General features: G+C 35.7%; 2 protein-coding genes across 5 annotated transcripts in view; one reads left to right on the top strand and one right to left on the bottom strand.

Annotated features, from left to right (window-relative positions):
- The first annotated feature begins 833 nt into the window (after positions 1 to 833).
- LOC136848500 (D-beta-hydroxybutyrate dehydrogenase, mitochondrial-like) lies at positions 834 to 9,639 on the top strand. Of its 4 annotated transcripts, none has more exons than XM_067120794.1 (9): positions 834 to 932; positions 1,585 to 1,768; positions 3,170 to 3,253; positions 3,657 to 3,822; positions 5,522 to 5,677; positions 7,392 to 7,497; positions 7,865 to 7,926; positions 8,342 to 8,484; positions 9,000 to 9,442. In XM_067120794.1, the coding sequence occupies exons 2-9, from the start codon at positions 1,598 to 1,600 to the stop codon at positions 9,168 to 9,170; spliced, it is 1,059 nt and encodes a 352-aa protein (XP_066976895.1). In that variant the 5' UTR covers positions 834 to 932; positions 1,585 to 1,597; the 3' UTR covers positions 9,171 to 9,442. The 4 variants fall into 4 exon arrangements, with proteins under 4 accessions (XP_066976895.1, XP_066976877.1, XP_066976883.1 ...); XM_067120776.1 differs by lacking the exon at positions 834 to 932 and adding an exon at positions 1,192 to 1,332 and having other exon boundaries at positions 9,000 to 9,639; XM_067120782.1 differs by lacking the exon at positions 834 to 932 and adding an exon at positions 1,260 to 1,363 and having other exon boundaries at positions 9,000 to 9,639.
- A 691-nt stretch (positions 9,640 to 10,330) lies between these two features.
- Positions 10,331 to 14,163, bottom strand: part of LOC136848489 (lysosomal phospholipase A and acyltransferase-like) — a 10,336-nt gene continuing 6,503 nt past the window's right edge. The window contains exons 7-8 of the mRNA XM_067120769.1: positions 13,609 to 13,708; positions 10,331 to 12,947 (exon numbers count right to left, since the gene is read on the bottom strand). Of these exons, the coding sequence (XP_066976870.1) occupies positions 12,633 to 12,947; positions 13,609 to 13,708 (415 nt within the window). The 3' untranslated portion in view covers positions 10,331 to 12,632. The remainder of the gene's footprint in view (positions 12,948 to 13,608; positions 13,709 to 14,163) is intronic.

Here is a 14,163-nt window from a genome sequence, read left to right as displayed (position 1 = left end):
AGATGTTCGATATGGTTCAATAGGCACTTTGTAAACAATACGACAAGAATCCATACAAAATGTAGATACCTCAAAATTTTAGCATAGATAGAATATAATTATCATAATAGTATTGAAGTAAAAAGATATCTTATTTTGTCAGGGAAAATGTGTACAATCCTTTTACCCATTTCTCATTCTGAAATACATCTGCCGTGGCATTAATTGAACAGTTACTGTATGTATTTACACTGTAATATGCTGAACTTATTGTATGATATATATATATATATATATATATATATATATATATATATATATATATATATATATACATATGTGTGTATGTGTGTGTAAACATGTCATAACGTTAAGTTCAGTATTTTATCAAATAAAAAGGTAACTTCAATTGATGCGACGGCATTATTATATATATATATATATATATATATATATATATATATATATATATATATATATATATATATATTGTATTTCATGAATATACACAATAATGTATACAAACATAATGAAAGCCCACGTTAAGAGTTTCGCCCAGCATCAGCCTACACTCAATATGCAATTATCTTTTGGCTATGTTCTCCCTCCAGCAGAAGAAAGTACCGGAGCTCGGGGGAACTAGTCTTGAGGCATTATCGAGAATAACCCTGATCTGAGATGTTTCTCAGTTCGTTTTTAATTTACTCGACAGCTTGTTTTAATCTTTAATTTTTGTCTGTACCCAGTGACAGAAACAGCTGTTGGCAGAAGAGAACAAATGGAAGATCAAGGCAATCATTTTCATCTTTTCTTCAGAGTCACCACCTTGAAGATAAGAGGAGATAAGGAAAAAGAGAAGAGTTATCTTTAAACAGTGAACCCATATGTACATCAGTATTCAATAAGGATTGCTTAAAAGAAAGACTTTGCCCCAAAAACGCATTACTATCAAAGTAAGGCAGAAGAAAAAAAAGTAAATTTCTTGAGCATTTTCGGCCTTGTGTAATGTAATAAATGAAAATGGAAAGATTCTTTTCCTTCTACCCTACTTTGCTAATTGTTATATATGTTCATGCTGTGTACAACAACAAAATATCATGGATAGAAAAGAAAAAGGAATTTTCGATGCAAACACAAAAGCGTGCCTTGTTTATGGGATATTTGACATGAATCTATTCTTGCAACAAATACCAGCTTCTTCAGTGTGGAGAGTACGTGAGCACTCACAGAGAACTCGCTATCTCCAAAGCTGCCGTTGTTATTGATTTCATAATCTCAATGAGAATGTGATCTTTCAAAGTGCGAAGTTATTTTGTGTGGGCCAGGCGACACGTCTACAGGAATAACTGTCCGGTACTAGTCGACTGCAAAGCTATGGCAGGGTGTTAGAGACTTAAGGAAATTTTTTTTTTCTATAAAAGCCGAAGTTCATTCCTTAAAGTTGTAACGTCATTCAGCATGTGTTAAGATTAACTGGACTTGGCCAGACAAATTTTATTTCAGTGAACGTGTGTAACAATTTTCTGCAACACTTATTACTTTGTGAGATTACATTTAGTGGTCGCAAAGGCAGCTCGAGAAAAAATATATTGTATCATATTACAGAAGACTTCTCAGGATGACTCTCATATGGAATCTGGATAAAACGGAGCGAATATTGCGATGTGGAATTCTCAGTGCATTATTGGCAACTGTAGCATCCTCGATATCGGACGTTGGATGCTGGACTGCATTTTTTATACTATGGTTGAACACCGCCATCTTATACGTCATCATGGCTTCTTTGCAGGTAATGCAGAAACAAAGTATGTGAGGGGAAAATAATGTTAATTAAGAATTTTGAATGAACTCTGATTTTAAGGAAGGCAGGAGGTCGATACGTTATTGTCTCCTCTTCGCTGTGGAGTACTGGTTTGGTCCTGAAAATATCAACTCCGTAACATGTAAATGTCAAGCAAAGAATGTCTCAAACATCATACATATGAGAGTATTGATAATAATGGAAGTCAAGTGAAGCTTTCTTACGGAATCATTTTAAGAAACGAATGACGAATCGAGTTTTTTCATGTTAGGGAACTAATTTGAACGAAAAGATTCAGTAATTAAAAAAGATCGTTTGTATAGTATACGAAGTAAGAATTAATAAAAGTTTCATAAGTAATATGAGATATAATAAGGTATGGTAAAAAAGGCTAATCCTCAGAATGATGTGTAGGCTATCTTGTTACATATATTATGTAAAGATATTCAGTTTTGGAAAAATTAATAGACTGGTTGCTAAGGAAATGGGAATAAAAGACATCGAGATCACCACTACGATGGTGGTCTCGCGCCCATAAATGTATTTCTTTTGGCTATAACTAACTTGATCTGCCAAAACCGTTTTTTGATGAAATGACCTGACGGTTGAAAAAGAGGAGCACATATTAACCACTGCGAACAGTTTAAGCATGCGGCTATTTTGGGGACGGGGGTACAGGTCGCAGAGGGGTACTGGGCACCTAAACACAGTACATTAGAGTTCAAATGTCCAAGCTGAGCCTTGATGAGGTGAGCCCTATGTTTCAGAAATTGGAGAAATAATACTGACGACCTGATGGCAAGAAGACGACTGGCGATAAAAGCAGTCGTCGCGTCGGTGAGACTTGAGGTTGTCTTTGCTACTAAAAGACTTCTGAGACAAAAGAAGTATTTTAATTAAGTGTTTTAATTGATGGCCTGGAGGAATGAAACTGATCAGTAGGCCTACATATTGTGTCTAATCTGCTGGAAATGGATTAAAGAATACTAAAACAAGTTTTTAAGGTAAAAATAAGTCAGGTAGAACATATTATACTTGCTTATTGACTCCTAAGACCACTGAAATGCCTCACTAAAAACATGTTTCCGAAACAATGGCAAAGCTCTCAGCCATCAAGAGTATCCAGACTCTTTAATACTTGAACATTTTATTTCCATTTAATTGTGAATCTCAAGTACTATAAAATGTGCAGAATGCAGGTGCATCTCATTTATGATTCTTAACCCGTAGAAAATGAACAGAAATAAAGTTGCTTTAGCGACACCAGATAACAAGGTTTGCCGTCGGTAGAATGAAATACAGACATTCGATATTTTTTGAGGGGTTACAGTAACTTTATCTTTCCATTTCAGAATAATTTTATCATTTTATCAATCTTTTATTACAAAGGTTCCCACAGACGGCCGCGCTGTCGTGATAACGGGATGCGACTCTGGCTTCGGATTAGCTCTGGCATTACACCTCAACAAACTGGTATGTATATTGAACAGTAGTAACTATTAATGTTAAACGTTCGTGTGTATATGTGAAGGCACAAGTAAGGATGAACGATAATTAAATGAGATTCATTACGACAGATACATACACATATTCATATATACATGTGTGTGTGCAATTTTCACTGAAAGCAATTGCTTTAGTGGCACCAAGACGTTCTTCGCAGGTATTTTCATATCGTTGGAGCTTTTCCCGGTTCGTAGAAACTGACGCATGAGAATCGCAAAAAACTCCGACGTTACGAAGAAACTTCTTGATGTCACTAAAGTAATTGCATTCAATGAAAACTGTTTAAGAGAAAATCTATTTGTACAGGTATATAATAAATAGTGTGGGTGTGTTTTGAGAAATTGAGAACTATTGCTCTGCTCTTTCTTAGGGTCTTCGCGTGTTTGCGGGATGTTTATTCGCTGATTCTAGCGATGGCGCCAGAAAGCTGCGGCAAGTTGGGTCTCCTACTTTACACGTTCTTCAGCTGGACGTCACTTCGCAGGATCAAATAAAAAAGGCAGTCGATGAGGTCAGAAGTCATCTTCCCGAAGGAGGTAAGGGGGTCTCTCAGGTTATGACAATAATATTAATGAAAATTTATCTGCTGAAAGTTTGTTGTTCAACATGTGAGGATGAAGATGGTAGGTTTTTAGCATTTTGGAAATGCTCTAGTTACATAGTAATGTTAATATGAGGAGGAAGAGAAACAATGGACAGATAGGTACATGAATAACAAGTTGGGCAGATAGGCTACTGCACAACACACACAGACACACAGATAATTTAAACTCAGATATACGTCTGTATCTCTTCTGACAACACCGGTACCCATCAGAATGATAAGAATAGTGATAACGCCATGGTCTTAGACCATGGATAACGCTATGGCAAACGTTGACAGTGATATTATCAGTTTAGAAATTTACCAAGAATGGCTCATTGTCGATACACAAGACTTGTATTATTATTATGATGATAACTCAGTCGATAGTATTTCGTATCAATCTCGAAACTGTGTACCCAATATGGTATGTGGTTTAGGCCTATGACTGTTATCACTGACTTCTAATAGTCGTGATCTCATTTGGATCGGAAATATATCTACCGTTTGCACTATGATATTTATCTTTTCTCAGTTATACATAATTAATTGTAAATTCAATTTAAATTATAAATTATACCAACCTAATTCTTCGAAATGTTGCATCCACGCGGGTTTTCCAGTGTGTTGCCTGCATTGTTAAACTACCTCAAAATCTTAAACAAGAAGGGAAGGCAAACTGGTGCCAATATAGATTGTTCAGTTCTTCGAAAACTTAGGCACCCACAGAGATGGGTTTGATACGAACATTTATGTTTTCTTACACCTGGATTGGAAGGTTATATCAGATTCAGTCTGTGTAGCTTTAAAACTAAAGGGTCTACGAAGATAACTTAAATATCTATGCCCAAGTTTCTTTATCTTTTTTTATGTGTGCTGAACATAATGATGAAACCAGATCTGAAACCATACCACATGTTAATGACACTAAACTGGTTTGTGTACACAAAAATGTTACTCCAGATATCTTAGTCAAGATGGGACCCGAAAAGTGTTAAGTCAAAAGTCATTGTCTTCTCAAAGACACCACGAACGAAGCCCGCTGACAAAACGACCCTTATCTCGAATCTAAACTAAAGAGCTGGTAGTTTTATAAGCTATTATGATTTTCTCACCATTCATCTGGATACGTATCACCTTTCACGCATGCGCTCTTTGCCTGTTTCGAAGAACACACAGGCACAGTATGGTTCTCAGATGATGAAATTTGCAGATTCCCAAAACTCAAAATATACTGACCGTGGTTTCTTATTAAACGTAGATTATCTCTCACCCATAATTACTTTGCAGATATGTGGACATATATATACGTATTTATTATCATATTTACTATTACTTGTTTAAAGTTATTACCGTTGTCAATATACTCATAATCCTTATTGATATTGTTTCTTCAAGCCTGTACGCTTTCGAACTTCCTTTGTAATAATAATAATAATAATAATAATAATAATAATAATAATAATAATAATAATAATTATTATTATTATTATTATTATTATTATTATTATTATTATTATTATTATTATTATTATTATTATCATCATCATCATCATCATATTTACGTTTTTTTTTATATATTTGCTTTATTATTGCCCCTCCTCCCAATGATGGCACCCCTCGTCTTTGAAACTTGCCTTTGCGAAGCGAAGAGGTCCTGTGGGGCGTTGTGAATAACGCCGGCATGGCCACTTACGGAGAGGTGGAGTGGGTGTCGCTGGACACCTACAGGAAAATGGCCGAGGTCAACGTCTTCGGCGTCATCGCCGTCACGCAAGCCTTCCTCCCAATGATCAGGAGAGCCAAAGGTCAGTGCCAGGGAATGCGCAAGATCTGTTGACCAGATCTTGAGATGAATTGAAAAATGTTGTTTAGCTATGGATTACTGAAGTTCAACACAACTATTGACATTTATAAAATTCATTTTTTTAGTTGTTTGTTTGAGAATCTATAATTATAAAATCCGAGGGGATCTGATCTTATTTGTCCTCCCCCGTGTGACAGTAGGGGAAACATGACACAGCCACCCACCCCCGCAAACTGGTTTGTCTGCCCCAGGTGGGGGCGGGGTTGGTAGGGGAATGGGAGTGTATGGGAGACATCCACCCTCCTCCTGCAAACCTGTTTGTCCGCCCCGGTTGGGGGCAGGGTAGGTAGCGGATTGGGAGGGTAGGGGGTTCCAGCGTGTGTAGCATGTGCCAACAAGCTCACTTTATATAATTCGCATTTAAATTTGGTGCTCATGATATTTGCTACCAGCCACATTTTACGCCAGACCAGACACTCTCCTTCCTACAAATCATAACACGCCCTTTGCTAAAATGACTGACAGTATTCACGGAATATTGAAATGCAAAGGACCACTTCCATCATTAGGCAAAAAAAAAAAAATTTTAAATTCCGACCCTAATAAGATCAAAATGGAGATTTTTCTTGCCTGATATTGAACTTAACTGACAGGGAAAGAAAGTTTTAGGCAGCCGCAATGTAGATGAGGGTCTGGTTGAGACTTCCCAAAACGTTACAAAGATTGTTTTACTCCACGTTTAATGTATTGATTTTACATACCACATTCATATTTTTATTTGTTTCAAAAGATTGTACAGAGAATTAAAGAAATATTTTTCAGATGATGTGACATCCACTAATAACATTTAAATGAATTACCTTTAAATCTTAATGGATTACAAAGCCCATGATTCAGAGGGTGGTACTTGCATTAATTTCTAAAGTAACGTTTCTTTTAAAAATGAGAAAAATCGTGCAATTATCATGAGGAGTAATTCTGCAGTTTTAGTAATAAGCATGACGCAATCAATACAGTTATGTGGCTCAAATGTAAGTTAAACTAGCAACAGCTCAGAAATGTGATTTTAAAAACCATACACATTATTATGTGTCTATGACCTATAGAAAATTTGGACAATAACTATACGAAGGTTTTGTGTTATTCGCCATAATGCTCCAAAGTGACAACATATTAATTGTGTATAAAATGACATCCCGGTATTCAGCTCCTGAGTAAGCTTCTCTCTATTGGTAAATGAGAGTCCCGAGGGCCACACCAGGCCTAATTCTCTCTTTAGCACCTCACATCAATTAAGTCCCCAGCGTTGCTGAGCTGTCAATAATGTCATTTTGCTGACGTTGCCAAAGAAGGCCGTGTTAAAATGTTCTTTCGTTTCAAACATCAGTTTTTAATAGCGAGAGTGTACTGCAAAACTTTGAGTAATTCATACTATAAAACAGCTGCGCATCTTTATGACATACGGCATTGGCCTTCTGCTATATTTTTTGGGATGGATCAAATAAAAAACTATCGGAATACGCTGAATAGGCCTACATGAAATTACCAGAAGAAGGCGCGAAAGTTTTAATAAAAACAAATGCATGTGGGTACATTCAAGAAGTACAGTATTTCCTGGTTATTTTAGATTGCTATCATAGAAATATAATAGTTGAAATACATCTGTTTCATAAACAATGATAATGACATAAACATTAAATTTTCCACTCTTTCAGGACGAGTCGTTAACATATCGAGCGGTCTAGGTAGAATGGCTGTGCCTATGCGCTCTCCTTACGTCATCACGAAATACGCCGTCGAGGGATTCAATGATGTTCTAAGGTTAGACACGATGGGCTGCTAATTCTCAATTTGAAATTATTATTTCAGTTAACTATAACATTGTATTACATTCAACATGTTTTTTGTTCAACTTATTTGTCATAGTAGGGGTTTAGAAGAGTTACTGTATTTCTGAGTAAGATTTTTTTTTTAATTAGACCGAGCTAGCCCTGTGCCTGTGTAATTTCTTGATCTTGCGAGCAGTATGTAAAAAAATAAGACAATGATCCTAAGGATATTATTTCCTTATATTGTCATTAATAGTGACATACTAATAAGCCTAAAGGGATGCCAGATTATTTTAGTTCAAAAGCAAGGACTTTCCCATTATTAATTTTAAATTGATATTTATCTTATTCTGCTGTAGGTATGAAATGAAGTCCTGGGGTGTACATGTCTCTATTGTGGAGCCAGGCAATTATATTGCAGGTGAGAAGAAATCTGTCCATAAAGTTTAGGATGATATGTTTTCTCTACTTTATCTGTGAATCATTATTCCTCACGTCTGACTTTGCTATCAGACCAGTTAACTGATATTGTTAATTTGAACACCAAAGCCTGTGGATATAATTTTCTTTCGATACTAAGCCAGGGATGATTTGAATATTAGAAAACAGCCTTTGACGCAAATGGTTCTGTATTCTTACTTTATAAATTAGCATATAAACTGCAAGTATGCATTAAGCTGAAACCTTTATCCCTTTATAAAAAAATTGTATGTAAAAAATTAATGGTGATGATCCTGAAATTATTCACCAAGATTTGACTTCCTCTCTCTCTCTCTCCGATGATGTTAAAGGGCACTGTGCTTCTCACCACTGACCTTCTCATGTCATGCCCGTAGGCACCAGCATCTTCACGGAGGAGAGCATCAAATCAGACGCGGCAAAGATGTGGTCTAACATGAGCGAAGAGGTGCGATCTGACTACGGCGAGGAGCACTTCAATGCCAGAGTGGCACTCATGAGGAAATATGCCACTGGCGGTGTACGTATTTACCTCGAAGATAACTATGGCGCGAATCAAATTTTTAATGTATTGTGCTCATTTGTCATTTTTTTTTATTTCTATCTCTCTTTTGCTTTTGTGAAATAACTTGATAAAAAGGGGACTTTTAAAATGATAATTGATTTCGTGTAAAAAAGAAACGGGAGGTCGGATTATAACAACTCTCAGTTTATGTCAACCCATGCAGGGCCATCTAAATGTTTTTCGGGGGTACATGACTGAGGATTCCCCACCAAGAACATACATATTTTTCTCGCCAAACTGACAAGTATTTTAAATTTCTTATTACTTTATAAGATTATTCACAATAACATATTTGAAGATTTTATTTTACTGTTTCTGACGGTGAATGCGCTTCTGAAAATGCGATTACTTTAGCGCCATGATTTTTCTCTCATCCCTCACCAATAAACCCAAACTCAGCTTAGGGAACGTTATCACTTTACTTATTTTCTGTTGCCTAAAGTTCCCTCATTCTCTCTCCCTTTCATCAGCTTACTGATCTGTCCTTGGTCATCAACGCCTTCACTGAAGGCCTCCTTCAGCGCTACCCTCAGGAGCGGTACAACGCCATGGATCTCTACTTCAAGGTCAGGCTCTTCATAGCGAGCCATCTACCTGAGATCTTCTACGACAATATCTACATCGACTATCTCAAGAAATAAGCCTTTCTCCGGCATGAGTTGGATATTTGAGGGAGAAATAAGTGAAAAAGAAAGACAATCCAGATTGTATTTATATATGTCACCATTATACTGGATTCATCCTGCGGAAAAATGATTTTTCAATCAGGTTGCTCATTATCATCTATCTGTAGACCTTGGTCGTGATCATGTAATGATAAAAAATTATCGTGTTTTTATATACAGTGTTTTATGCATACACATATGCAATTTTCATTAACAAAAATTATATGAATTTTACCCAAATTAGAAAATGTCTTATTAATCACCTACAGTAGTTGTGTGCCATATTCATTCAGTAGGATTTATAAATGAAATTTACAAATTTATCTCCGATAGTTGGTGGCACATTTTCATGATGTATAATTTTTTTACAGTACTTTTCAATAATTATTTTATTGTTTTGTATAGCAGGGTATATAACAAATATATGGTGGTTTTGTTCAGTTGATATGAGTGACAGTTTCAGTATCCTTTTCTAGCTGCCGCAAGACTTTGCCCTAACTATCTCTCTTGGTTACTTTGTACCGTCTCTTGTGATACTCTGGTTTTCCTTTAATGGAAACTCCAAGTTAAGTACCAACTTTCTTTTTTTTTTTTGTTATTACGTGCAGTTAACTCCAAATATAAATGATGTTTCTTGCAGCATATGTTATGAGTAGCTTTCCTTCTTATTTTTTCATTATCTTCTGCTGACTTTTTTATATTCCTCGTGACACTTTGGTCTACCACCAGTGAATATCACATCTATTATATTACTCAAGTTTGCTGATCATAAAACAATCCTGCTGTTAACAGGCGGTTTGCTGAAAGTTATAGATAGGTAGTATAAACTACATGACCAAAACAAACTTACACCACTGCAACGTGTAAGCAAACCAAACTGTTACTTTGAAAGTTTCCTCTACATAGAAATTCGCGTTTCTTTTGTGGGTATTCCTAAACCCAGCGACCAGACCTGTGAGTTTTAGTGATGTTGAACAGGTATGATGACATTGAATAATCAAGAAATTCACATGCTTTGGACGTAATTATTATCACCGTAATCAGATGTTAAATTTGTCTTCTAGGATGAAATATTCATCAATGACAGTAATTATCTTTTTGTTACGTGTTAATATTAAGGATAAGTACTGAAACGATTCTTCAGCATAAGAACAACTTTATTGACAAAATACTGATGTTTATTATCAAAGCTCATCCAAGTAAAGGTCGTCGCAATATCCCAACGAACTGCCACTTCGTTAGGAAATTGTGACAACCTTTACGCTACATTTTACATCAAAAAGCCTGATTTGGAAAATGTTAGATTAGGCCTACATTCTATATTATCATAAAGATTATTAATGTGGAAGGTAGAAGTTACCGTTATCAACGCTATTAGTGTAAAAGGTTAAAAGCATTATTATCAGTTAAAACTTATTATTACAAAGGTAAATATTGTCAAAGCTATTATGATAAAAAATATTTATATTAAAGCTGAAACCTACCATTTTTATGAATGTTCTTTTGGTAACTAAAAGGAAAGACTACTCTCCTTACTGCATTATTAATGGAAAGGATGACATGGTAGTCAAAGTTGAATTCAGATTTCTAAGAGTAAATTTGATGGAGGAAATGTTTTCTTCCAAGTATTGACAAATGATTCATTTCTACATATATGCAATGACGCTTGATATGTAATGAATGAGTCTTACACATCTCCATACCAAAGCCATCGCAGTTTACCTATGAACTCAAGATACAAAGAGCATCCTACAGACATTGGGCGATTTGACGCAACCAAGAACTCATCGTAACAGATGACCAAAGCATTTCCTCTTTGACAGATTACAGAAAAATTACTATAATTAAGTTCAATTTAAAGACGTATTAACCATCAAAACACTGTTACAAATAAGTAAGAAATCATACATCAAATGCAATAATGAAAAATTGAGTGTAGACAATTCTGTTCGTGAAAAAAGAAATCTTGCATCGTTGAAGTGGAAAAGTTTTATGACTATTAATACTAACATCATGAGGACCAGTCAAAAATGAAACTGTAATTTGATTTGAACCCGGGGTTCTCTTTTTGAGAAATGTCGTTGACACTGCTTTCACATTGTGACTAAAAAGAAACATATTGGTTTCAATTTCTTTAAATGGTCCTATGCTGTTGGTCAAGTAGGTCAGCCAAGAATGAGAAAAAACAAATGCTTCAGATATCTAATTCTTCTGTTTCAGCGAAACAGCATTGATTTAATCTTGCTCATTAAGTAACAATCTATACTTTCTGTCTACCGTATTGTCCAAGTTTGTCATCTTTAAACACATTCGATGCTCATCGGAACCATATGTTAACAGTCATGACAACGGCCGTTAATTCTCAGTAGCTACTTCACAGGAAACAAATGATCACATCTAATGCTTTTATTTTCTCCCTTTTAGTTTCTTCATACCTAATATAAATATTTTCAGATTTGACATACTTAGCTCCATTGATGTAGATCTTTAATCAAATAACTGAAAATAATTCCAATTTCTATCAAAAGCATTCCAAACATTCTGAAGATCAATAAGGCTAATCAGTATTGTGCTAAATTAAAATAGAAGAAAACGATTATTTCTAACACATTCAACGGTCAAGGGAAAGTGAATAAAGGTCATAAGTAAGTTTATATAACCAGCTATATTATCAAAACTTAATCTAAACTTTACTTGAAATTTAAAATCATGAAGAAATGATAATACCTCAGCCAGCTCTTGAAGAGATATTTGCAGAACGAAACATCCAAAATGCAAAATCTGATCTTGAATCAAATTAATAAACAATGGGTACCCTCAAATGCTAAATTTTCCGTTATTTCAGTTTCCTAAATCTATCTTCCTATTTCATTCTTGTCCTTTATATAAAAAAAAGCTTGGACCATCAGGAAAATAATGATATAGCAATATTTGTTTCTTGGTCAGGTTTCAGATGACTAATATGGACGTAAAAGATGCAGAGTATCTGTTGGCGTTTATGATGGAAACACCAAAGACCAGTGAAGCAAATCGAAACGAATGAAAAAGAGTGAGTTTTGAATTCCCACAAGAATGTGATGAGGATGTGACCCCTCTGATCTTAATATTTGCGCCTACTTTACTGACCTGAGAGCCAAATGATGACAGAAACGAAGGCGTCTACCCTTTAAGCAAACCTGAATTATAACTAATAAATAGCGTTGACATCAGCTACAGCCCACTGTTAATGAAAGCTTGAAGGAAATAGTATGTGACCGAATAATGATATAAGTGTATTGAGCACTGGTGAAGGGAACAGAAGAAAATAATAGACTATTCATAACCTTTTATGAATAGCAAGTGGTTGAAAATGAGAATTTAAAAAATGACGATACTGTCATTTTTGGGGGGGAAATCCTGGAAGGTACCGATTATTTTCCAATGCTCGAGCCCTTCTCCTCATCCATAAATATCTCCATGAGACCAAAACGGATTTGTGGACCACTGCCCGTCGTCCTCGCGGGGAAAACGGCTTCTGCTGAGGGCCCGACCCCAAAGCATTTCTCGGAAGAGTGAGGCCATCCGAGTTTCCTCTTCCGCTTTTTCCAGTTCAACGTGTCCCAAGAGGTTCTGGGAGTCTAACTCATTCTCGTTCGTTATGTCAATGATGAGCTCTTTCAAGTAACTGGTAAAATTCGCGTTCTGCAAGATATGGACGTGCTCGGCGTTGTCAAAGGTCTCGTAGCGAACCTCCTGTTCCTGAAGACCTCCCCACTGCAAGAAAAACCAAAAAGATTTGTCAATAACTATTCACTTATTGTCAAGTTTATTTCTTACTTCATACCTTGTTTTACAGAGCACACTAACTTTCTCGTTCCAGTCCCCATCAGTATGCAGTCAGTAAATTCGACATGGTGTTAAAGAGGGTAACAGACCTTGATATGCTAACCATCTGACTGCTTGACTGATTATTTCATTTAACCGGCGTAACAACATCAAAGAGATTAGACGTCGTGCAAACCCTTTTCATGCTCAGAATTGAGATGAGGTACGGGCAGAGAGAAAATTCTTCATTTTCCTCACTAGTACCAGTCGACATCATTAAATGCCGATATAATATAAATGGGAATTATGAGTGAGCGAAAAAATAATAATTAGAACCGTATTTAATCTATTTACACATCGTTACCTGTCTAAATTACACCGCTCCTAAGTTTCTCTCGGTGTCTACTCAACAGAATTTTCATCAAAATCAAAGGTAAAATAGTTCAAGCAAACTAAATGAAAGAGTAAATGAGAGAAAGAACGCAGTTACCCTCATCCTAATAAAACAACAATCACACAGTAATTAACACTGAAAAAATTTACACGTTGCCAATTAAAATGAGATGAAAAGCATTTCTTTTTTACGTACTGATAAAGGCCATTCACCTACCTGCAGGCAGAGGTCAAGGCTCCTTTGGTTGACAGTTCCGTCACCGTCCCCATAAGAGGTGCGGAGGACTTGTCGGAAGTCATTTTCAGGAAAGAAAAACCTGTTGAAAAAAAGGAATGATAATGAAGCCTTCCCTAACAGCGTTAACAAGTTCCTGGGTAATTCAGTAACTATCTTATAGAAAGCTCCGTCCGATAGATGGGTTACTAACACGGTGTATGGTAATGAAAAAAGAGGCCTCACTTCTGACCGTTTAAGTTGGCACGGGCTCTTGCTTCTTGAGAAGCCCGTTATGAAGACCACATTTGTTTCTGTCCTTTAACTATACGCAAAAGCAGCAATAGGAATGCGTCTATGTAACGGTTCACAAAAATGACAGAATATTTATTATTCATTAGAAACAGCAATATACATAAGCCTTTGCAAAGTCTCTTGACTAAATTTAGGAAATAAATATTGAACATGTTACTAACGCAACGACAATGTGTCATATTTGAAGAATATATATATATATATATATATATATATATATATATATATATATATATATATATA

The sequence above is a fragment of the Macrobrachium rosenbergii genome, chromosome 2 (genome assembly GCF_040412425.1).
Source record: "Macrobrachium rosenbergii isolate ZJJX-2024 chromosome 2, ASM4041242v1, whole genome shotgun sequence".
Taxonomy (NCBI): domain Eukaryota; kingdom Metazoa; phylum Arthropoda; class Malacostraca; order Decapoda; family Palaemonidae; genus Macrobrachium; species Macrobrachium rosenbergii.
The sequence above is the reverse complement of the archived record's forward strand: the minus strand, read 5'-3'. Positions and strand labels throughout refer to the sequence as shown.

Bases quoted from the DNA above. Each gene is read 5' to 3' on its own strand.
- LOC136848500 (XM_067120776.1), top strand. From the start codon at position 1,598: ATGACTCTCATATGGAATCTGGATAAAACGGAGCGAATATTGCGATGT. The intron at 1,769-3,169 runs GTAATGCAGAAA...TTTATTACAAAG, and splicing joins TCATCATGGCTTCTTTGCAG to GTTCCCACAGACGGCCGCGC. The intron at 8,485-8,999 runs GTACGTATTTAC...CCCTTTCATCAG, and splicing joins GGAAATATGCCACTGGCGGT to CTTACTGATCTGTCCTTGGT.